This window comes from Labrus bergylta, chromosome 12, assembly GCF_963930695.1.
Source record: "Labrus bergylta chromosome 12, fLabBer1.1, whole genome shotgun sequence".
NCBI classification, from domain to species: domain Eukaryota; kingdom Metazoa; phylum Chordata; class Actinopteri; order Labriformes; family Labridae; genus Labrus; species Labrus bergylta.
The window spans coordinates 1,700,097-1,723,247 of NC_089206.1; the positions used below are offsets into that span (position 1 = coordinate 1,700,097).

The 23,151-nt window shown below is 41.8% G+C and overlaps 1 protein-coding gene across 12 annotated transcripts in view; it reads right to left on the minus strand.

Annotated features, from left to right (window-relative positions):
- Positions 1-22,059, minus strand: part of tpd52l2b (tpd52 like 2b) — a 23,413-nt gene extending 1,354 nt beyond the window's left edge. The window contains exons 1-10 of one of the 12 annotated variants that reach the window (XM_065960949.1): positions 21,855-22,059; positions 17,385-17,542; positions 16,397-16,545; positions 14,700-14,759; positions 8,111-8,158; positions 5,543-5,644; positions 3,467-3,493; positions 2,855-2,896; positions 1,723-1,821; positions 1-1,600 (exon numbers count right to left, since the gene is read on the minus strand). The exon at positions 1-1,600 is cut by the window's left edge and continues 1,354 nt beyond it. In XM_065960949.1, coding sequence (XP_065817021.1) covers positions 1,758-1,821; positions 2,855-2,896; positions 3,467-3,493; positions 5,543-5,644; positions 8,111-8,158; positions 14,700-14,759; positions 16,397-16,545; positions 17,385-17,542; positions 21,855-21,873 — 669 coding nt within the window. In that variant the 5' untranslated portion in view covers positions 21,874-22,059 and the 3' untranslated portion in view covers positions 1-1,600; positions 1,723-1,757. Of the gene's footprint in view, positions 1,601-1,722; positions 1,822-2,854; positions 2,900-3,466; positions 3,494-5,542; positions 5,645-8,110; positions 8,159-14,699; positions 14,760-16,396; positions 16,546-17,384; positions 17,543-21,854 lie in introns of all 12 variants that reach the window. The other 11 variants (XM_020655821.3, XM_020655820.3, XM_020655825.3 and 8 more) reach the window with 11 other exon arrangements.
- Between the last annotated feature and the right edge of the window lie 1,092 nt (positions 22,060-23,151).

Sequence of the window (23,151 nt, forward strand, 5' to 3'; positions counted from 1 at the left end):
AGGAGAAAAAGGAACATAAAGAGAAAATAACCCAAAACCTTTTCCCACCAGCTAAATGAAAACTAACGAGTGAAACATTTGAAGTGAGTAAGGCCGATAAGAGAAGCGTCCACATTCACCAGGTAGTGTACACAGCAAAGCATCGAGTCCTGTGTTTGAACAAAACAGCAGTCAAACCAGAAGAGAAGCACAAACAAAGTGGTGTGAACACACATCAAACCACTTTGATTACGCTCTTCTCAGCGTAGATTTGTGCACCAAACGACTGCAGCTCGTTAATCAATCAGTTTCACAAACATCGAGACGGCTTTTTGTCCTCGTGGAACTCGTGCCGCTCTGTGAAACTGACCCATAGTGTTTCTTTGTTTGTTTTTTTAAAGTTTGCTTATCCTCCCTCCTGCTTTTTTTTTTTTTTTTTTTTTTTTTTTAAACCTCCGAACCTGATCACCACCGTCCGGCAGCATCAGTGACAATATATATTTACTCATATATATTTATACATATCGATAAAAGTTATGTAAAAACATTATGCAAAGCAGTGTAAAATAGTTCTTAATACAAAATGGTTTGTTTTTTATTTTTTTTTTACATCCTGGGGTGTTACACGGGACCGAGGTCATCTTTGCGCGGTCGTTTTATTTTTTTTGTACAACTGAGATGAGATATGCACATGCATGTAGCAGGGTCTTAAGGTGTGTGTGTGTGTGTGTGTGTGTGTGTGTGTGTGTGTGTGGGGGGGGTTAGATGTCCTGGGTCCTCCACTTTCTCTTCCTCCCTCGACCTCTAACCTCTAACGCCGGCATTCGCACCAAAATTAAGAACAAGTTTGAGTCGATTTTAAGGAGACTGTGACGACTTTAGCAGGTGATCTAAGTACATGATAGCAGTCAGAAAGAAGTAAAAAGTTCGACTAGCACATGAACCACCGTCTTGATTATGTCTGTAAATTACTCCTCCCCCCTCGTCTGCACACGCCTGGCTCCTAAACTCTCAGTTTGGACGCACAAACACACAAGCAGATTCAATATTTTATGTTTGATCTCAACAAATGTAACCTGATTTTTTCCCCCTTAAACTTAAGAAGCAGAGATCTTATAATGCCATGTGTAACCAGGTGAAACAGTTACAGTTTTAAAAAGGTTTCTGAGGAGTGCAGGGGGTGAGGGTGTCCACTTATTTGGAATAACAGAGGAAAGGGGGGGGGGGGGGGGGGGGGGGGGGCAGGGGAGGAAGTGGAGGCCGGAGGTGAAACAGAGTAAGGTCTGTAAATGATTTAGACATCAACAAAACATCGATCTTTTCTTCAACAGAAAACAGGGAGTCAAAGGGAGCAGCAGCCCGTCCCACCCCAAACCCACGAGTCCTTCACCTCCACCCGTCGGTGCTTACAGACCTAAGAGGGGGGGAGAAGTGGGTGGTGGGGGAGTGGGTGAAGTGGAGGTGGCGATGTGATAACAGTACAGTCTCAGGTCGTAAGGAAGGTGGCAGCGAAGGAGGAAGACAAGGAGAGATGTGTTCAGAAAGGCGGGTTTTCCTGAGTGGGTGTGGTGTCGGTGGGGGTGACGGGCTCCCCGTTTCCTTTGGGGCCAACGACCTTATACTGAGGACACAGACACAGAGAGAGAGAGAGAGAGAGAGAGAGAGAGAGAGAGAACGTTAATTAAAGAAGAGGGGAAACGTGGGAGTTATTGATTGAATTGATAAAATGCTGAGTCATCACACCGCGTGTTCCCTGTGGAGGTTCTCTGAGCTCATGTTTACGGTTGGCTCACCTTCAGGTTCCCCACTCGATCCTCAAACGACTTGAAGGTCGCAGAGTTCCTGCAGGTCACAGACTCAATGTCACATTCACAAAAAACATTTGGAGAAGCCATCTTTACTAAACGGGAAAGTTAGCCTAAACCTGAGCTGAGGGGAGCAAAACTGGAAACCTTACAAAACATAAAACATAAAAGAGAAGCTCAATCAAATGTTCAGATGTGGACACACAAAAAAAAAAAAAAAAAAACACTGACGAAATATGTTAAAGGTAAAGAAGGTAACATATAACCCAGAACTTCCACCAGATACGCTTCATTACAGCTCCGCAGCGCCGCCTGACAGCTGAGACAAAGGAGTTCCCGCAGTTATCACAAGACAGCGCAAGATATTACGATATATGTGGCATAAAACCGTATAAAACTCTTATAAACTCAAACAATCACACATACGGTGGTCATTGTTCTGAAGCGTCAAAGCGGAGTGTTTCATTCTGAAAATACACAGGATGTTTTCATGTTGTTTGACTTCCTGTCCCGCTCGATCTGCTCTGTGCTAAATTGATGCTCCATGCTCTGGCATCCGGCAAAGATAGAAGTCTTGTGTATCTGCTGCAGACTGAGCTGAGACGCAGCAGAGCAGAGCCAGAGGAAGAACACAAAGTGAATCAAGTCAAAATCTATCAGCTGTAACGGAGCGGAGACGCATCTGGTGGAATAAAAAAAAAAACCCTGCTGTTAGAGGCTATCTTTATTCTACTGAAGGAAATGAGAAAAACCTTTCATTCATGGGCGTACTGAAGATTTAACATGTCATAAAGATCTTAAACGAGTTCCAATACAGAAGTGAAACATGGCAAATTAAAAAAAACATGTCTCTATATAACAAGCTGCTGGATTGTGTTTCCTGTTGACTGAAGAGTTACACATGATTTACCCTCGCTAGAGTCAACCTCTTGTGCTTTATACAACATGGAAGGCCACAAGCAGGGATACAGAGGAGGCACAGCAGCAGGTCAAAGGTCAAAGGTTAAAAGGTGAATGTGTGTCACACTGACAGTTAAAGAGAAGCAGAGCAGGTTTGTGTGTTACTTTACCTCATGGCGGGCATACTTATCGAGTGGCGAATGGAATAGTTGCTACTTTGAAAGCGTTAAAGAGAGGAGAGAGAAGTGCAAGTGTTATAAAGCAAGCAATCAGTCACACACACACACACACACACAGTAACACAATGAACACATCTATTATTCTGATTATTTCCAGATAACAGCGCTCTCTCTCTCAAGATTCCTAACAAAGGATGGGGAGATGTTTATTTCATACAGCTCACATGTAGGATTATGTTTATAATGCTGACTGATGCACAACATGTCAATCAAATAAATAAATCGATTTAAAAAGAAACAGATAAATAACATTGTAGAAAACGGAATATAAATTCAAGGGTCAATGCAATCGGGAAAGACGCCGCCCTGGATGTATTCCAGTGTTAAAATCTTAACAATGAGCAACATGTCGGGACAATAAACAATTCCTCAAAATAACTTATAAACAGCAAAGGATGACATGCTAAGCAGGTTTTTTAAAGGACTGAAATAAAAATCAGAAATAGCAGAGCGTCACCCTCATGTTGTTTCTTGTATTAAATCTCTTTCAGGCCACGTGTGTGATGTTAAAGTCTCGTGTTCTAACAGGAATGTTAGTCTTACCTAAAGGAATTAGAGAAAGGTAGAGCTCTGCAGGTCAAACCAACGCAGCAAGAAAAAAAACAGAAAACAAAGAGGGGAGAGGGAGAGGGAGTGTGAGCAGAGAGCAGCAGCATCAGGGAGTTAAACACAACCCAGAGCACTCAAAACAACAACAAACAAACAAACACATGGGGAGGGTACAGCAACGTTATCAGCAGGGAAAGCATCACAACCTGGACTGTACTCTGTGTTAGAGCCCGACCGATTAATCCACCAGCCGATAACATCGGCCGATATAAGCATGGAAAGTGAATTTCAGTATCGGCTAATGTTATGTTATCACGGCTTTGTGTGCAGATATCACTCGATTTATTCACCAGTCAAAAAGCATTTCATTTGAGTTTCATTGTGTTACACTAGCAGTTCTTTTTCGCCAGCAGAGGGCGCTGTATGGATTACAACAAACATCATCACTCTCCAGAGTGTCGAGCGGTGATACTCGTACATGCTCAGTTACTTTCCAGTGGAGTCACCATCTTCTCTTCATTAACTGCATTTGTTTATCTCTCTACATATCGAAGATAGAACTAAGAAAGATATCGAACGGTATCTGATTTAAAAAAAAATATCGCCTCCCAAAATCTCATATCGGTCGGACCCTACTCTGTCAAGGAGCAAAACAGACATTTAAAAACAAATGAGATTAAAAGAAAGACTTCTGCAGAAAATGAAACATGCAACATGCAGGTTGAAGACTGATGATGTCAGAGGAGAATGACAGCTCAATAAACTAGAAGACAGACACACACACACACACACACACACACACACACACAAGTGCTGTCGCTTCCTCACACACCCTTTCATGAGGAGCAAATATGAAATGTGGGTGGATAAATGGAAACATTAACACCATTACAGACGGTGGTGTAAGTGAACATCAGAGATGTGTTGTGATGTAAGGGAGGGGTTCATGCATCTTCACTGAGTCTATCCACAGCTACATGTGTTCACTGCCTCACCCCTTCATCACACTTCATGAGGACTGATGTGGTTCTTCATTTACCTGATCAAAGTTTGGACTTTTGACAGTGTGAATTATTGTGACTCCGGGGGGGAAACAGCCGTCTACATTCAAGTGATTGGGATGGTCCAACAGTTGTTTCACTGCTTTGGGCAATGAGATGCATTTTGATTTGTAATGTTGGGAGTTTGAGTAATGGTCAGTAGAAAGAGCTGATTTGAAATCCGATCTGAACCTCAAGATTTTTGATCCATCGCACCGCTAACATATGGTGGTTGCCATTGCTCATTTTAATATCACAGAGGACCAGACTGTTAATGAAGAGTCTCATGCCCCAGCTGACATCTTTACTCCGTTTAGGAACAAAATGCATCCTGTTGAACCTTCCCTTTACAGCTACAAAGATGTTAAGATACAAACAAAAACTATGTTAAGAGTTAGTTGTGCAGAATATTTCAGGACTCACAGACGAGTTCAGATCTAAAGAAACTGATCAGTGTTCAGCATAATGTTTAACACTCTGGGCTGAAAGTAAAAGAGAGCAGTGTACAGTCACAGTAACGACATTTTCAGCGAGCTTTAAAGTCTTCATGAGTAACATTATGATTACGGGGACGCTGGTTATGAGCTTCATCCTGGTATCTTATCTGAGAAATGAAACTCACTGTGAGCTCTGTTTTAGTCTCATCACGTCCATCTCCTGCGAGTCCTGCACTGAACGAGTTCAATTTGATGATGCTGCAGCTCCTGCTCTGCTGTTTTCAATCTTATCACTAATGGACGAGCTGCACGCTTTAAAATCACCTCCACACTTCACCCCTGACTCCTGATGTATCGTTCTTCTTTTTTTGCTACATTAATAAACTTTACTTACTTTTTCACAAGAGTATTAATAATAATAATAATAATAATAATAATAATAATAATAAGATGAAACTTCTCATATGTCCCAGAAAACCTGAGGATATGAGTATTTTCTGGTCGTTTGGGATGTTTCTGTTTTAACACTGTCCACTCTGCTCGTTTGTTCTCGCTGCTCTAGCAGAGCGTCGGCCATTTTGGCTGCGTCATACCTCATGTCGCCAAGTCTCCTGCTGATGGCCGTGCCCACTGTGCTGAGAGCTGCACTGGTCTTCTGTCCCGCCTGGGAAAGAGTCTCCTGAGTCTTCTTGTATCTGCAGAGAGGAGGAGGAGGGATGGAGAGAGAGAGAGAGGAAGGTGGGAACAAGAGAATGAAGGGAGAACAATGGACAAAAGAAAAAGGGGAAAGGACAGATAGTTTTGGAGGAAGATGTGGGGTGGCAAGAAGAGAAGACGATTTACAGAACAGGAGGAATGAGAAGAAAAGGAGGGACAGAGGATTGATGTAGAGGAGACGACAGAGACAAAAGAAAAGAGACAGGATGAGGGAGGACAAGGCAGATTTAGAAAGAAAAGAGGTAACTTAGAGCACAGCAAACCAAACACTAAAGTCAACAGTGATTTAAATTACTGCTCCATTATTCACGAGGCCCAATGGTGAGTAATCACACAGAAATACAGTCGCATGAAACAGGAATAAAAGCAAGGCAGCAAAACCCATCACCAGTACACTCTTATTTATCTTTTTATGTGCTCCTTTGTAAAACACACATGAGATTCCTTCTCTCAGCGTTTCTCTGGTTTCAGACTTTTAAATTGTAATTTTTCTCCTGAAACTCTCCAAAGTAAAGACTGGTTAGTGTCAGATCTGATTCAGCAGATTCTACTGCAGCTGGTCGCTTTGGATGATTAGCATGTTGCTGTTTCAGTGCATGATGCCAAAAATAAACTCTCAAAGCTGTCAAACATCTCTTAGTTTGTGGTTTTATATCATGTGCCCATTATCAAGGATTGACTTTAGAGGGACGTTATGAAAGTACCGAAATTGGTTTTATGAAGTAAAGTAACATTTAAATTAAAACATGTTTTCTAACTGTTCCTAGACTGTCACTTTCCACTGTTTCTTAATGCTAACTGCAGGAAGAAGTGTTAGGATGTAGTTCCTGAGAGAGGTTCGGTAAGAATTAAGTTTGTACAAAGAGTTGTTGTAGCTCATCTAAAGGGAGCAGCAGTCATAGCAGCTTCAAACGGTCAGTGGTTAAGGGCTGTGACAAGTTTGTCTTACCAAGAATTTACTAAACTAAATATGGACAGGGAGATTTTACACTCATGTTCCTGTGTAACATGTGTATAGCAGGCAAATCACTGTTTTAAGTGGGAATGAAAAGGCTGAAAGATTTCCTCAAATGACACGGGGAGCAGATAAGTCCAAAGATGAAGTGCTTTTAAAACTGCTTTTTCAAAGAATGAAGTTCGAAAGTGGGACTGTCATTATGCTGACTTGGCTTCTCACAGAAGAGTGGTGAAGTAGCTGAGTAACAATAATGAAATAATAATTCTAAGAAATAAACATATGAAGCAAACCCAGTCCAAAGTAAACTGGTTAACAAGCTGAAACAAACACTCTCTTGCTAAATGTTAGAATTCACACACAACCAACACACTTCAAAAGCCAACATGAACAACTGAACAGCTCTAACAAGTCTCAGAGGGGTCACAGAGTCTGAGGGGTCACAGAGTCTGAAGAGTCTGAGCTTCAGAGGGGTCACAGAGTCTGAGGGGTCACAGAGTCTGAAGAGTCTGAGCTTCAGAGGGGTCACAGAGTCTGAGCTTCAGAGTGGGTCAAAGAGTCTGAGCTTCAGAGGGGTCACAGAGTCTGAAGAGTCTGAGCTTCAGAGGGGTCACAGAGTCTGAAGAGTCTGAGCTTCAGAGGGGTCACAGAGTCTGAGCTTTACAGGGGTCACAGAGTCACAGCTTCAGAGTGGGTCACAGAATCTGAGCTTCAGAGTGGGTCACAGAGTCTGAGCTTCAGAGGGGTCACAGAGTCTGAGCTTCAGAGGGGTCACAGAGTCTGAGCTTCAGAGTGGTCACAGAGTCTGAGCTTCAGAGGGGTCACAGAGTCTGAGCTTCAGAGGGGTCACAGAGTCTGAGCTTCAGAGGGGTCACAGAGTCTGAGCTTCAGAGGGGTCACAGAGTCTGAGCTTCAGAGTGGGTCACAGAGTCTGAGCTTCAGAGGGGTCACAGAGTCTGAGCTTCAGAGGGGTCACAGAGTCTGAGCTTCAGAGGGGTCACAGAGTCTGAGCTTCAGAGTGGGTCAAAGAGTCTGAGCTTTAGAGTGGGTCAAAGAGTCTGAGCTTTACAGGGGTCACAGAGTCACAGCTTCAGAGGGGTCACAGAATCTGAGCTTTACAGGGGTCACAGAGTCACAGCTTCAGAGGGGTCACAGAGTCTGAGCATCAGAGGGGTACCAGAGTCCGAGAAAACAAAGTGACTGAACTTCCAAAGTTTAGGAAAACTTTCTTTACATTTTAATCAGTTCATCAACGTTTACTCACTATCTGGGTCGAGTAGTTACTAAACAGAATTAAGTACAAACGGCCTTCAGATATGAAGCGGAAAACCAATTCCTAACCCAACAGCCACAAAAGATACAGATGTATGGAACCACAAAACAGAGGGAAAATGATGCAGGCAAAATAAAGACAACTGAAAAGAAACCTTAACTCATCTATAAAAAAAAAAACAGAACAAGAACACAAAAGAGAAAGGGGTCAACTCACGCTTCAGAGCGGGTAATGTCATCCAAAGTGGCTGAGGCAGACACATATCTGAAGACACAACAGCAGGATAATGACACAGGGGAAGAGACACACACTCACATTACACAACAGTAACTTCAACACCATGTCCTCTTATTGTTTTACAGGCTGGATATTAAAGGCTTTAAGTATTTCAAACATGTCGGCAGAGGGGAAATAACAGCGTTTATAATATAACACAATGTTCAATTATTTGAATAATGAAACTAAGCTTTTATCTTAACCGTTTATGAATGATTACAAAAAGTAATCTTATAACCGGCTATATATATATATTATTTAAACAAAAATACGAACTGAATTTAAACTTTAAAGGTCACATGTTCTGCAAAATATGCCTCACCATGTTTCTCTACCTCTAATATGTGTCTCTAGTCTGTCTACAAACCCCCCAATGATGAGAAAAGTCCATCCTCTCCGTCTTCTGCCTGCTCCACTTTTCAGAAAATGTGTGCTCAAACAGGCCGTTTGGCGATTTTCCCTTCATGACATCACAAAGGGCAGTAGCCCCTCCCCCAGGTGAGTGACACTCCCACAGCTAGGTGTTTGTTCTGTCCTGAGTCTGCCTTCTCACCGTAAACAATAGGACATGGAGCGAGAAAGACCGAGAACACCCAAGCCCTTCCAGAGAGGGGGCGTGGTCAGACACAGCTCATTTACATATTTAAAAAGGTACATAAACAGCCTGTTCTGAGCAGGGCTGAAATAGAGGGGTTTATAGACATGATCAAATACAGGATCAGAGTGGAAACTGGTTGAAGAGGAGGAGAATATGTGACCTTTAAGAAGATGATCAAGCACTGGGACTCAAACCGCAGATTCTTACACCGTTCTATGTTATTATACTTTTCTCTAAACTCTCCTGATGTTGGCATCACTCTGTCCTCAGTATCTCGTCTACAAGTGCTACAAAATGCAGCAGCTAGGTTGTTAACATACTGATCGTCCTTTTCACATCACTCCAAGTCTTGACTCTCTTGTTTGGCTTCAAGTTTCAGTTTTGAATCAATTGTATCAATTACATACAAAGCCCTGCATGCCCTGGCTCCTACTTACATAACTGAATTACTCTGTGGCCTTCTAGCAGCTGTCTTCTCCGATCAGCTGATCAGAGCCTTTTAACAGTTCCTCGTCATGTTATTATTTCAGAGGTTATAACAATTAACAAGCTACCGATGACACAAGCACATATTTAGAAAATGCTCCATTTTAAGAGAATAAGGGCAGTTTGGTGTCTAACATGTTACACTGTTATTAAAATCACTGGACTCTCCTCTGTGTAATATTCAATGTCCGATATTTGAAACTTCACAGGAATTATTTTTGCAAGCTTAAACACTCATTCACACACATGCAGAGCACGTACACAGGAGTAAGGTTTTCTGTGTTTAGTGGAGAGGAATGGAGGGTAAGTGTGTTTGTGTGGACTGTCAAACAGCCAGGTAGATAAGGAAGCACAACCAACAGGAACCACAGGAGTTCTAACTTCACATCTATCTGGTGGACACAGAGACATAACAGCTATATATAGAAGATGTCCTACTGTGGCTAGTGTTAGCTTAACCTGTTTCTATGTGCACAGCTTGTTCAACATAAATGAAAAAGTGCATTAAAAGCTATAACTCAGTTTCTATTGAGGACGTTGAATAATTCAATACCACATTTTTTTTTAAACGATACATTCTCCTTTCTTAAAAATCCACAGTAGTATCGAAGAGAATCGAAGATTTAAAGAAAACAAATCTATTTCATTTTTGTTGGCAACATTTCAGTACCAATATAATATTGGTGCAAGTTAGACAGAGTGTAAAAGTTTGCTTGCAAATTTTGAAGATAGAAAACAAGACATTACCCAATATTGGGGGCCAATTGTTAGCATGGTATCTTTTAAACGGGTGTCAATATGGGATGAGTTTTATTCCCATCATATCAAAGTTTAACTCTACTCTCTGTGTCTGCTGTAATGGAAAAATTCTGTTTACTGTCAAGGACACATTTATTCACAGCTCCTTTGAGAAATGCTACAATAATTGAATACGTAATATTCTTGTTTTGTCTTTACCCAAGATGAAGGTTTCTCACAAATAGCTAAATATCAGAGATACTCAGACTTGAAGTTTCCTTGACATTACTGTTGTGAGACGTGTTAAAATGTATTTGATATTTGACTGCACCTGTATCTGCAATCCTTATATAGGCATGAAGGTTTTTCTGTGAAGCATGTATATAAACCAGAGCATATTTGTGATTACTTGGAGCTTTCCTTCAGACTGTATTGACACTCTGAAGCTTTGTTCCTTCTACTTGCACGAAGAATTAAACTAAACAAAGACACTGATTGACTTGTGATCCTTTCTTTTGCATTGTTAACAGAAGTTTTTTACATCAAAATTTGCGCGATAAATTCAGAGTTTTTGCGATATGTTTATTGTGAATCCTCATGTCTGGATAACAATGAAAAAGCTAATTGTGCAGCCCAAGCAGAAAGGGAGAACTGTTTTTTTTAAACCCAGCTCTAATACTGTTACAGTAAGGGGAGACAGCTCTGCTCCACACAAGGCCAGTCTGTACAATGTGACTAACACCAGCACAATGCTGCTGACTGTACCGCACAGTGACTTCATACAGAGTGCTGTCTGTCCATTCACCACTTCACTGTCTCAATGCTAAACAGAATCACAATCACCTGAACAGACACATTTGGACTCATGTTTGTTATTACCATCCCTGCCAACCACTTGCAATTTTGGCTAAACTGTCATCACACTGAGGGTACAACAATTGTGTTTGATTTGTATTGTCATGCTAATAAAGCACACTTAACTGAGTGCAACAAATGACTGACTCTCGCTCCACGCACTCCAGATTTCATGGCAAAACGCTCTCGGAGACTTTGTGCCTCCAGTGTATTCATAATTCATAACCCATTGACTTCTTTGTTTGGTTGAATTGCGCTGTGTGCTCCTCACACATTCCTATCTTTCCTCCCACTATGTTTCTGCAGCAGTGACTCTGAGCTGCCCGTCTGGTCGCCAGGCACAATCAGTGACCATGCATACTATCTGTGTGTGTGCATGCATGATTTCCTGTACTGTATTTGGCACTGCGTGTGTGCCTATGTAGGCCTAAACCAAGAATAACACGCCTGTCTGCTTGTGTTTCTGCCTCTCTCAGCAAATATTCAAATAGTACACATTTATTCTGGCTGTGTGGGTGAAAACTGGAAATCCAAGACAAGAGAGTGTGAGAAATGTGTTTGTGCTTCTATTTCTGGTCCATAAGGAGAGCAAACACTACATATGGAGACCGGTGTTCCTGCCTCTGTTTGTGAAGGTGTGTGTAGAAGTTAAGATCAGTGGCAGCAGCCTCCATCCTGTCAGCAAACTATTTGAGTGAGCTCGCCAATCCAGTTCATTTAAGGAGCCGCCACATGGAAAATTCCATTAGCTTCAGACCTTCAAGCAGAACGGTGGTGAAGACGGGGAGAAAGTTCTGGATTCTTCCAATAACTGAAGTGAGCTTTCTTAAAACTGTCCTCCTAGGGAAACTCTGCCAACTCAGATTTTTTTTTTTTAAGTCACACCAAACCGAAAGAAATGGCTCCTATCCGGGGGTTAATCTCTGATATCGTGAAGTGAATACACTTCCTCACTAGCTTGGTTGAAACATGTTCTTATTAAGGTCGTATTACTAAAAAGGGGAATTATGATAGTTTCATTTCTCTTGAGTATTATACAAAACTGAAATGTGAAAGCTCCAACAAAGCTGTGTTAAATTAGTAAGAGAAATGTTTTTAGAAGCAAAGTTATATTACCTGCAGGCTGCAGGGCATAAATTATTCTATAGTATCTTGTTCAATATTTAAAGAGAGGCAGGTCTGCAGGGTTGGAGGTTTTGAGATGGAGTCGCACTCTCTTCCTCATTAGTGATCTAAATAGTGAAGCTAAGGTAGCAAAGCAATATCCACACACCAAGGAGCTCCCGTTTAAAGGATTTATTTAGTGACATATCGAGCAGCCCTGCTCTTTCTGAGGCTAGGTTCCATTTTCAACCAGAATCAGCTCTAAATATTCAAACATTTAAAATATGTCAGACGCAAGATGTAAAACAAAAACTTGTGAGCATCATTAATCTGGATAACCTGTCGACAAACGTTTCCAATTATGACGCTTCGGCTTAATTCTGGACACAAGTCAATAAATCATTGATGTTTTTGTGACTCAGACTTCAGGCTAACATCTTTGTGTTTTGGGCAACTAATTCTGCATTCGTGCCACTGAGGTAAACAAACACAACAGAAGTATTTACTTCTGAATAAGTAACATTACTGTGCTCATATCTGCCTTACAACCTAAATACAAATTGACTGGCCTTTTTACCCTTTTCGGCAAAAACTCTGTAACTCACTTCACTTCTTAGGAAACTCAGGAGCTTAAAAGCAGCAAAGGTAAAGAGTGTCAGTCCTCCAACATGGTCAGTGGTATTAAAAGCAAACAGGAAGTGTGTGAGACAGAAAATGAGACAGAAATGTGGATTTGGAGAGGAAGTAGAGAGGAGGACGTGTGTCATCAGTTCTGAACAGAGCAAGAGACGACACCTGACCTCCGGGAGAGGAAGTTAAAAAGGCTGACGATTCTGAGAGGACAGAAAACCGAAGAGCAACACGCAAACAAAGGATCAGGATCATGTATAGTGAGCGACTTATTATCAGGGAATTTAACCCCCGACAGGTTGTGCAGGACCCCAACGCTAACTTTACCATGTCCCGCTTATTACACAGCTACCAACTTTAAAAAAAAAAAAAATCAACACTGTGACACATTCTCAATGATTTTAAAATGTCTAATTTCTCCTGATGAAGAAACAAGTGTGTCGATATCCACGGTTAGACATGTCTCCATAGCAACGGTAAACTCTGTAGCCTTCATAAAACAGCTAAACTAGCGTTCATCACTCACATAAACTAACATGTTCACTCATGGTGAAGTGAGACACGACGAACAGGTCCACATGAATCCACACAATAGTTTTTCTGCCGTTGGTCTTTGACACTTTCTGCTCCATTCACCATCGTTAAACACAGCCGTATCTCTAACCACAAAACGCTCTGTGTTTACTTCATGGATTCCTCCGTCTTAGCCTGCTGTTTTTGTGTCTTTAACTTCCTTTCCTCCGTGGTTATCCTCCCAATTTCTCTTTTCTGCCACAGTAAACAGACCAACATCATACTTCCAGAGTCTGATCAGAGTCTGATAAGAGCCACGCCCCTAGCAACCGCCTGCTTTACTTAGTAACGCATCAACGGTGATCTGTTAAGGAGTATCAGACCGTTGCTATGCTACATTAGCCAACCAGACTCACTGAAACATATTTACCTACAGCTCCACCTCTTCTTTCAAACAGTAGGAAGGTGAGTCACAGGCCTCAGTGGACAAACAGACTCCGGCGAATCAGGAATGTAACTCAGCCTGTGATGGATAGGACTCCACGTCTCGGCTGAAAGAGAACGAGCCAAGCCGCGTGTAAGAAGGTCCTGACAACAGCAAGCGCACCGATTCTGAGCTTGTCATGACTTTTAATACCAAGTTTTACAATTAATTTTAATGACCAACAGCATCTAGAATTAAAAATACTTCAGTCATGTTTTTAACCAAAGGCTCCTGAGAAAGAGAGAGCGAGAGCGAGAGCGAGAGCGAGAGAGCGAGAGAGAGACATCACTATCCAAATTCCACAAATTCATTGGCAAAGTTTCAGTACTGAAAGTCCAACATATTGGTGCCATTTGGACAGTTGGCACGAGTTTGCCAACAATATTTTGGTAAATAAAAACAAGTAATGACTCAATTTGGTACCAGGGACTTTCTCTTCGACCACAGCCCTAAATAAAAATAAATAACTGTACTTCTTAAAAAAAAAAAAAGAAGTTGGCTTTTATACATTTGTCTGAATGACAGATATCTGTTTAGATGACATTTTAATGAGCGCTACACGGAAGCATGTAGGCTGTTATATTAAACTAAGATTAACACTGCTCTTCTCCCAGGCTGTCTTGCAGCCCTGGCCTAAGGTCAGGTTCCGGGTTCTGTAGGGCTTGGGTCGGGCTGCAGACCTCTGACTGATAACCCTTCTTAAAGTTTTTTTTGTCTGTACTGGGTAGGACAGTGGATTGTGTCGGAAACCGGGATGAGAGCGAGTGGAGCGTGACATGCAGGATAGGAGCCACAGGTTGGACTTGAACACGGACCGCAGGCTTGGAGGACTAAAACCCCCATACAGGGGCACGACTTTACCTCTAGGCCATCTGCGCCCTGATACCCAAGCAAATCCAAAAGCTAAAAAACACACAACAGTAAAAATAAGGAAGAAGAAGAGGCTTTGTTCTCCGTGCAGACACGAAGTCAAACACCAGCGTTCTCAAACACGGTTAGGAGGTGCGAGCGGAGAAGCATCGAGAGTTAGTGAGAGTCAGGAGCGTGAGAGAGCAAACACAGCAGACGTTCAGACATCATGACTGGCGGGGGGCGAGCAGCAAACAAGAGCAGGAACTCACAGATCGGAACGGGTAACTCTCTCATTCCACTCGCCCACTTTCTCAGAGGTTCTCACATAGCTAGAAACAGAGACACCGGGGTGTTAAACTGCACACGACTCGCTGCACATCCAAACAGGAGAGACGGGAGATCCAAAATCTGCATTTGGTGTTTATTAAACGTTACAACTGACTTTAACAGTCAAAGCGAAGAAGGTCAAACTGCCGACTGTCAGGGAACAAATTCACAAAAATGTATAACTGTGTTTGTATTTCTAGGCCTGTGTTTCCTGAGATAAGAGCTAGCATCCTATTCATCCAGACATATGTACAACTCTGGCAGTTCTATTCTATCACTAACTGCACACTCAGTGCTTCATCTTCTGTGTTAGGATAGTTTAATTGAGGCCTTGAAGAGAACCATTTCTCTTTCTGTCTGACGTTAGCTGATAAAACTCCTCTCCCTCGCCTGCAGGACTTTTCACATCTTTATTCTCCCATCTCCCTCATAGAATCAAAATGTGTCTTCTAGTGGAAATAGCAGCATTGGTTGAATGTTTAAAACGTGAGCATCTAAACTCGTCTAAATGTCAAACCTGCTGTGTTAAGTTTTTGTTTCCTTGAGGCGTTTAAATCAGAAGGTTTAGAGACCCTACATTAACCTGTGTGATGACACACGCTTTCATTGTTTCACCTTCAAAATAAATTAAGATGAGTCACAGTAATGATCTCCTTTTACTGGAAAAACTCTAATGAATTTCAACGTTGTTATTTTGTCAAGGAGTTTGTTATGTGCTCATTACGACTCTCTCTCTCTCTTTGTGCGAACACCTCCTGCTGCTCGATTCATCACGAGCAATCATGTCATCTTCCATCTCCCAGCAAAGCTTAATGATGTTCGAGGAATTTTTTTTGTAATTTAAAAAATAAAACAGAGGAACTTCTGTGTTAACATCAATGAAAAAGTGCAGAGAAATATTTACTCTCTCGCTGTGACGAGCTTGATTAACATCATCACAGCTTCTTTAAAAACACGATTATTACACAGCACCTTCCCTGCTGCTCTTAAAGTCGAGGTGAGGTCGTCTCTGTGTCATTAGTTTACCGTCATATTATATAAACCTCTTTAGAGGGCCGGTATGTGTGTCACCACAGGATGAGTCATTGTGTGACTGGCTCTTTCTGATAACAGACAAAGTCTTAAAGAAGTGCTGAATCATCCCGCTGTGCTGTCACCAAAGTCAAGGCTGGTAAAAAGGCTCTTTTAAAAATAAACTTCATAAATTTTAGAGGACTAATGGTGCTTCTTTAATCTGACCGGGTTTAGTGAAACTCTATTTTTGTTGACTCTGGAGAAGTCGTCAGCACAGTGAGAGTAAGAGTCTCTCTAGATTCAGCATGTACCTCTTAGATGTTTTTTGTTGTTTCTTTCTGTGCACTGACTTTAAAGTTCATGGTTTAATGTTGGGTCTTTGCACATAAAATAACAATCAGTGAGATCTCTAGCTGATTTTTGTAAAGTTTCTTGGGATAATAAAGGTTGATTGATTAAAATAGAAACATTTGTTAATGTCTTGGGGGGGGGGGGGGGGGGGGGAGAGAGAGAGAGATTATCTCTTAACCAGACTTTTTTTCCCCCCCATAGATCTCAAACACCACTTCCAGTCTGTTTCAGTCCCATGTTGTGCGTTAAATGATCCAGTGCGCTCTATACGTACGCGTTGGAGGTCTGGACGTCCTGCCAGCTCTTGCTGATGTTCTGCTTGAGTTCGTTGAGCGGGCTGAGGCCGAGTTTCCTCTTCAGCTCTGTGGCGTGTCTCTCTTTGGCTGAAAGAACCTGACGCAGGGTGTTGATCTCCTCCTCCACCTGAAACCACACCAAATCAGGAAGAGTTCTTGTTTCAGGTTTCATGATTCAGAGTCTGCCTTTACCGCCTCTCTTTTCTTGGGTATCAAAACTGATTAATGCTTCTTAATTTACAGAGGAATAAAGAGAGGCAGATGGAACAACTCAATCATCCTGTTTGCTAATAACAAGTCTCAGTGGTTTTCAAAAAAAAAAAAAGTGTCTTTTGACTGACTACACAAACAGATGATACAGAAATCTATCAGGCAAAGCATAATTATGACAAAAAGAAAAAGTTAGGAGCATTCTCAGGGCCCATGACTGACAGGGGCCCTAAAATATTTGAACATGAGTTAATTTATCATCATCACCACAAGAGAATACTTTCTTCACAGTGTGGTCATAACAATAACTGTCACATGTTTTTCTTGTTCGTTTTTGGCAGTAACCACCCCGTCCCCTTCTTTTTTTTGTTTACATTTAATGGTCTGGTCCGACCTCAAAAGAAAAGTCTCTCTTTCTGAGTCGGGTTAAGCTGCAATGATTAACTTTCAACCATCATAATTAATATTCAACAAGTCAAAACAAACTGATTCCAGGGGGGTGTATGTCTCAGTAAAGAGGACCATGGACAGATTAATCGACAATGAAAATAATTGTTGCTCTAAAGGCAGGTAGAACATGTAAACACTCTGGAGTCATTCTTTGGCAAACCTGAGAAAACTTGTGTTGTGTGTAAACATTGCTGATGAAGCTGCTCTGATTCACGTTAGTGATTTTCTGCTGTAAACACAAATATCACGTGGCGGCCGTAGCCGTGCATGTAAACACCTGGTGACGTTGGAACATTTGGGTCGTACCTTAGTGAGCTCGACGCTCAGCTCCTCTGCCTCTTCCTCTGTCAGACCGGGTGGGAGAGGGTTGACCGAGTTCCCCACTGCTCCCTCCACCGGCACGTCCGACAGGCTGTCTGAAGGGTCCACACCGAGACCTTTGTTGGGAGAGTTCAGGTTGATATCTGGGACACCAGGAGAGAACAAGAAAAGATGATGTTAATGGGGGGAGTGAAATGCAGAGGGCAGCAGGAGGGTAAACAACACCCTCAGATGAGCTGAAGTGCTAAAAGCTCAGAGTGGTTTGCTTTAATGATCCCTTTTAGTATCCGTTTCACAATGACACGTTTCAAACTGGAGCCAGGAGAAGGCTTGCATTTCCAGCAGGAGATATCCGACAGGAAGAGAAAGAGGCAATTAGCTGAGCCACAAGTTGAACTGCACTCAGAGAGAGTGATGCAAGAAGCTCTTTGTCTGGAAACCGTTTTGTTCTGAAGTAAGCAGGAACACTGAGATGAAGACGAGCAGAAATAATAAATACAAACAACAGGAGAGAAAAGTTAAAAACACACTGACATTATTTATACTCAAACTTAAAATGAAGGTCTCAGTTAGTGTAGTCTTGACCACAACACTAATTAGAACCATGTTGAATTTTAAAATTCTGGTATCATGACAGCACGTCTGTATATCCTGTCCTATCTTATCTAACTGACATCCAAGTATCAAACAGAATCAAGGTTTTTCCCAGCTCTAGTTCACAGCACAAAAAAATTCCACCATAAACACTGAAATCATCCTCCGTCAGGCTCAGCATCTCCGGGACATGAAGAGCACATTGCATCATTTCCCCGAGGACACCATCACATATTTGGCAGCTAGGCAAGCTTGGCACAGCCAGAGCTGGCATGAGTGGAGGAGAAAAACATAAGGCCAGAAAAGAAAACTGGAGCCTGAAACTATGGGGTAAAAAAAATATACTCTGTGTAGTCATTGTGCAACTTTTTAAATCATTCTTATTCAGGGGACAAGCCTATTTTGAAAGCTAAACTTTCACAATGCCTTGCTGACAAACAACAACTTCGACTTCCAATGCAAAAAAAACAAAAACAAAACAAAAAACATGCCGTGTGCTGGAGTGTATTCGCTCTGACTTTTGCATCCTAATCTAAAATATCGAGGTATATATGCATGAAAAAAAACTTCTGCATGCAACACTGACATGGCCTTTAATCCCTGTTTCACAGAGCAATATGCACATCTACACAACACATCAGACAAACACAACTAATTTGCAAAACAGCCAGATTATCTGCAGGTCATGTCCCGTCATGTTCCTCTATCTGAACAGGGACAAAAGCACAGAGAGGATGGTATTCAAATAACTTTATTTATACATTAGGAACTTCCATTTGTGTAAAAGAGCATCAGTACACACACACACACACACACACACACACACACACACACACACACACACACACACACACACACACACACACACACACACACACACACACACACACACACACACACACACACACACACACACACACACACACACACACACACACACACACACACACACACACACACACACACACACACACACACACACACACACACACACACACACACACACACACACACACACACACACACACACACACACACACACACACACACACACACACACACACACACACACACACACACACACACACACACACACACACACACACACACCTCTATTAAAAGCATGATACATAGGTCATAAATAATTGTTATACGCAGTTAAAAAATAAATAACAAATCCTGCTTCCAAATCCCTGAAAAGCAGCACAAGTGACGCTCTGTGTTCAAGAGTAGCAGCAACATCAGCATACAAGCTGGCCACAGATATGACGGCTCCACCCTCAAGGTGTATTGATTCAGTCGGGAGTGTTTCAGAGCGGTGCGCAGAAATAACAGCAGCGAGGTCAATACGAGACGACAACAACAACAACAAGGCTCTTCTGAGAGAAGAAAAGCTACAAAAATAGATTTCTTATTCAATATGGACTTAAAGGATAAAATACCAGACATAAATTGCATCATGATTCTTATTCACCAGTAGTCTAACTGGTCTGTAAACACTGAAGCATGTGTGCAATGTCAACCACACCCCTCACTTTAAAAAAAAGAAGAAAATCTTGCTGCTGCATTGCATCCTGGTCTAATTCCTGCTGAGATGGAAGTAGATGGTATTCTGTGTTGTGTTAGTTGGTGTTTTAGAATTACTTGAGACCCAACTGTTTGACATATCATGTGTAAAAATGACACACCTCAGACATTTGTTCATGTTATTATTTCAGGATGGAGATTTACTTCACATAAAGAATCCTGACAGGAGGAGTGTCATGTGAGAGAGTGCATCAGACTGGAAAAGTCCCTGCCCCAGTTCAGGCACAAGTCTTCCTCTCAGGTTTCACATCATTAAGAGAACAGTAGCAGCAGGATTGACACGGCCTAGTTCACTTCAGTTTGTTTCACTTGGAAGTCAGGCGAATGTGGGTAACCCTAATCACTTTCTAGAAGCGCTCGTTCTGAGTCACAGGAAGCCTGACACGTCTATCATGGCCGCTCATTAATCTGAATATGGAACACAGGGTTGGAACAGACAATATGACGATCGCTCTTAAAGGGATTGTGGAGCTGTACAGACCCAGAGATAGAAAGTAGCAGTGACATTACTTTAATGGTTTACTGATATTAAATTAATGAGACAAGACAATTACAAAGTGGTATTGAAAAAAGATTGAGTCATCAATCCTATCTTCAGTTTACAGTATTTTTATTTTATCTTTGTTAGGATTTTTGTGGGGAAACGAGACTCAGAGTTTTATTCTTCAGGGTACAATTTGAGCACGTGTTTAAATTATTGTTAAGTGTTAATCCATTTGTGTCTATGTTGCATGTAGCTCTGTTATTGTTGCCTCGCTCTTTGGACTGATCATTTTATGCTCTTATCTTAACTCCTCTTATGTTTTAACTTTGTAATTTCTTATCTTACTTTGTCTATTTATGTTTTATATTTACTTTTTATTAATATTATTGTTTTTTTATTGACAATTGATTCACTTGTTTCTTTTTCTGCTCTTACCTTCTTATTGCTGTTATCTTTTTATTTGCTTTTATCTCTTTTAGTTTCTTACATCTTTTTAAATCTTTGGTTCCTCTTGGTCTCAGCTCGTGTTGTTCTTGTGTTCAGTTCTTGTGTTCCCTGGGTTCTTGTGATGGTTCTTGTGATGGTTCTTGTGATGGTTCTTATGATGGTTCTTATGATGGTTCTTGTGATGGTTCTTGTGATGGTCGGGTTCTATATGTCTGTTGGGTATCGTGCACTTTGGGTTCTTTTCTGTTGAATTGTATTTAATTATTTTTAGTATTTAGTATTTGTTATGTTCTTGTTGTTGTTTATGTTCTTCTGTGTTTGCTTTAGTTTGTTCTTGTTTTTGCTGTTTGTCAAAGCACTTTGTAAACCTGTGTTTTTAAAGGTGCTGTATAAATAAAGTTATTATGATTATTATTATAAACAGGACTTATTTACGGCAGAATTTGATTAAATGCATTTGTAATCTTCTCTTTGTTATCTTAACTAAAACTCAGAGTTAAACTTTACATGTTTTCTTTATGACAGGTCAAATATAAATGTTATTTTCTTTACTTCTTTTGGAGACTTACACAAAATACAACACGAAAATAGATCAGAATTTGTTAAACTCTGCCCAATAATAATCTCTAAGATCTCAAATCATTGCCTTTAATCGAGGTCAGGTAGGATTACAAACTGATGAAGCAGAAGTTTCTCTGATAGGATCAATCAGGCTGCTGCTGTGTGCAAACCTGCAGATCTGCCAACAGTCAAAATGATAAGCCTGCAACTATACTGCATTAGTCAGCACATCTGACAGCTGCTACCCAACAACATGTGATAAATATACAACGTGCAGAGGAGCATACACTCAGGGGAGTAAGAGGTAAAGTCAGGGGGTGGTGTTGCGCTTTGATGAGCTACCCCAACAATCTGATTCCGCTAACATCTGTCCTTTTGTTTACAAGCTTTAACTGAAGCTGGGAGTGTTTTCATTTAGTTATTTAGAGGAAGTCTAACAGAAAACATGTTCAATTTATTGCTGAGTTATTGTCTGGCATGTTTGAATGTATCTGTATGTAGTAAGTTGTTGACTTTATTAGTAACACGATCGTCCTTCACTTTCTGCTCCTGTCAGCGGGCCCGTCCTGTCCGCACGATTTACACATTAAAATCATTTATTATCACAATGTTTTTATCTTAATACACACACAAACACACACACAGACGCGTAAAGGTTATGTCTACTAGTACAGCTAATAATTATAAACAACTGTTGGCTGTCTGCTTCTCAAATCCGCCTCTTGCACTGAGCTAATCTACAAGCTAGCTAGTTAGCATCGGTAGCTAACAATTAACGTTACCTTGACTGGCGGGGTCCATGGCGTCGATTGGTCAAACTTCCCTTTTCGTCAAAAAGTTAAACCCGACTGATTTGAGATTCAAACTGGGGACTCGTTGAGGAGTTTTCTCCGCTAATGTTTGTAAATCTTCCTGGTTCAAGCGGCTGCTGGCTCACACTCACAGAAAGTCGTCGACAGGAGCAAAAATCTGAACAGCCCGACGGCCAGCTCAGCTTTAACGGATATTAGTGGAAAGGTAGCGGAAATCACAGAGGGACATCCGGTGAGGATTTTCAAAATAAAGACGGAGATAGATCTGTATATAACTGTACATACACATTTTTTCTTTTAAAAAAAAAAGTCTCTTTAAATCCTAATATTTTTATCAAGTTATATGTAGTCATCTGTAAATATTTTGAAAGCTAAATTACATATGTATCTTTATATGTATCTAGCATTTATTATTTTATTCGTATTAGTATTTCTTCTATCTTCTTCCTCCTCCTCCACCGACGGCCTCTCCATAACAGCTGATCAGGTGAGAAGTCAGCTGACGAAGATCAAGGCGAGGAAGGCCACAAGGTCCCGACAGCATCAGCTCCAGACTCCTGAAGGTCTGTGCAGACCAGCTCTGTGAGGTTCTTCTGCACATCTTCAACCTGAGCCTGAGACTGGAGAGGGTCCCGACTCTGTGGAAGACTTCCTGCGTGGTGCCAGTCCCAAAGACATCTCACCCCAGGGAGCCTAACCACTTCAGACCTGTGGCCCTCACCTCTCACCTGATGAAGACCATGGAGAGGATCGTCCTCAACAACCTCCGCCCCCTGGTGACTTCAAATCTGGATCCTCTGCAGTTCGCCTACCAGCCGAACATCGGGGTGGATGACGCTGTCATCTACCTGCTGCAGAGATCCTGGACTCACCGGCAGCACTGTGAGGGTCTCCAGTGCCTTCAACACCATCCAGCCTGCACTGCTCAGGGGGAAGCTACAGAGGGCGGGAGTGGACTGTCACCTGGTTGCACGGACAACGGACTACCTCACCAACAGACCACAGTACGTGAAGCTTCAGGACTGTGAGTCTGACATGGTGGTCTGCAGTACAGGGGCCCCGCAGGGGACAGTTCTCTCCCCTTTTCTCTTCACCCTGTACACCTCGGACTTCTGCTACAACTCTGGGAGCTGCCACCTGCAGAAGTTCTCTGATGACTCAGCCATCGTGGGGTGTGTGTCTAAGGGGAGCGAACAGGAGTACAGGCAGGTCATCATGGACTTTGTCGACTGGAGTGAGCTCAACTACCTTCAGCTCAACGGCAGCA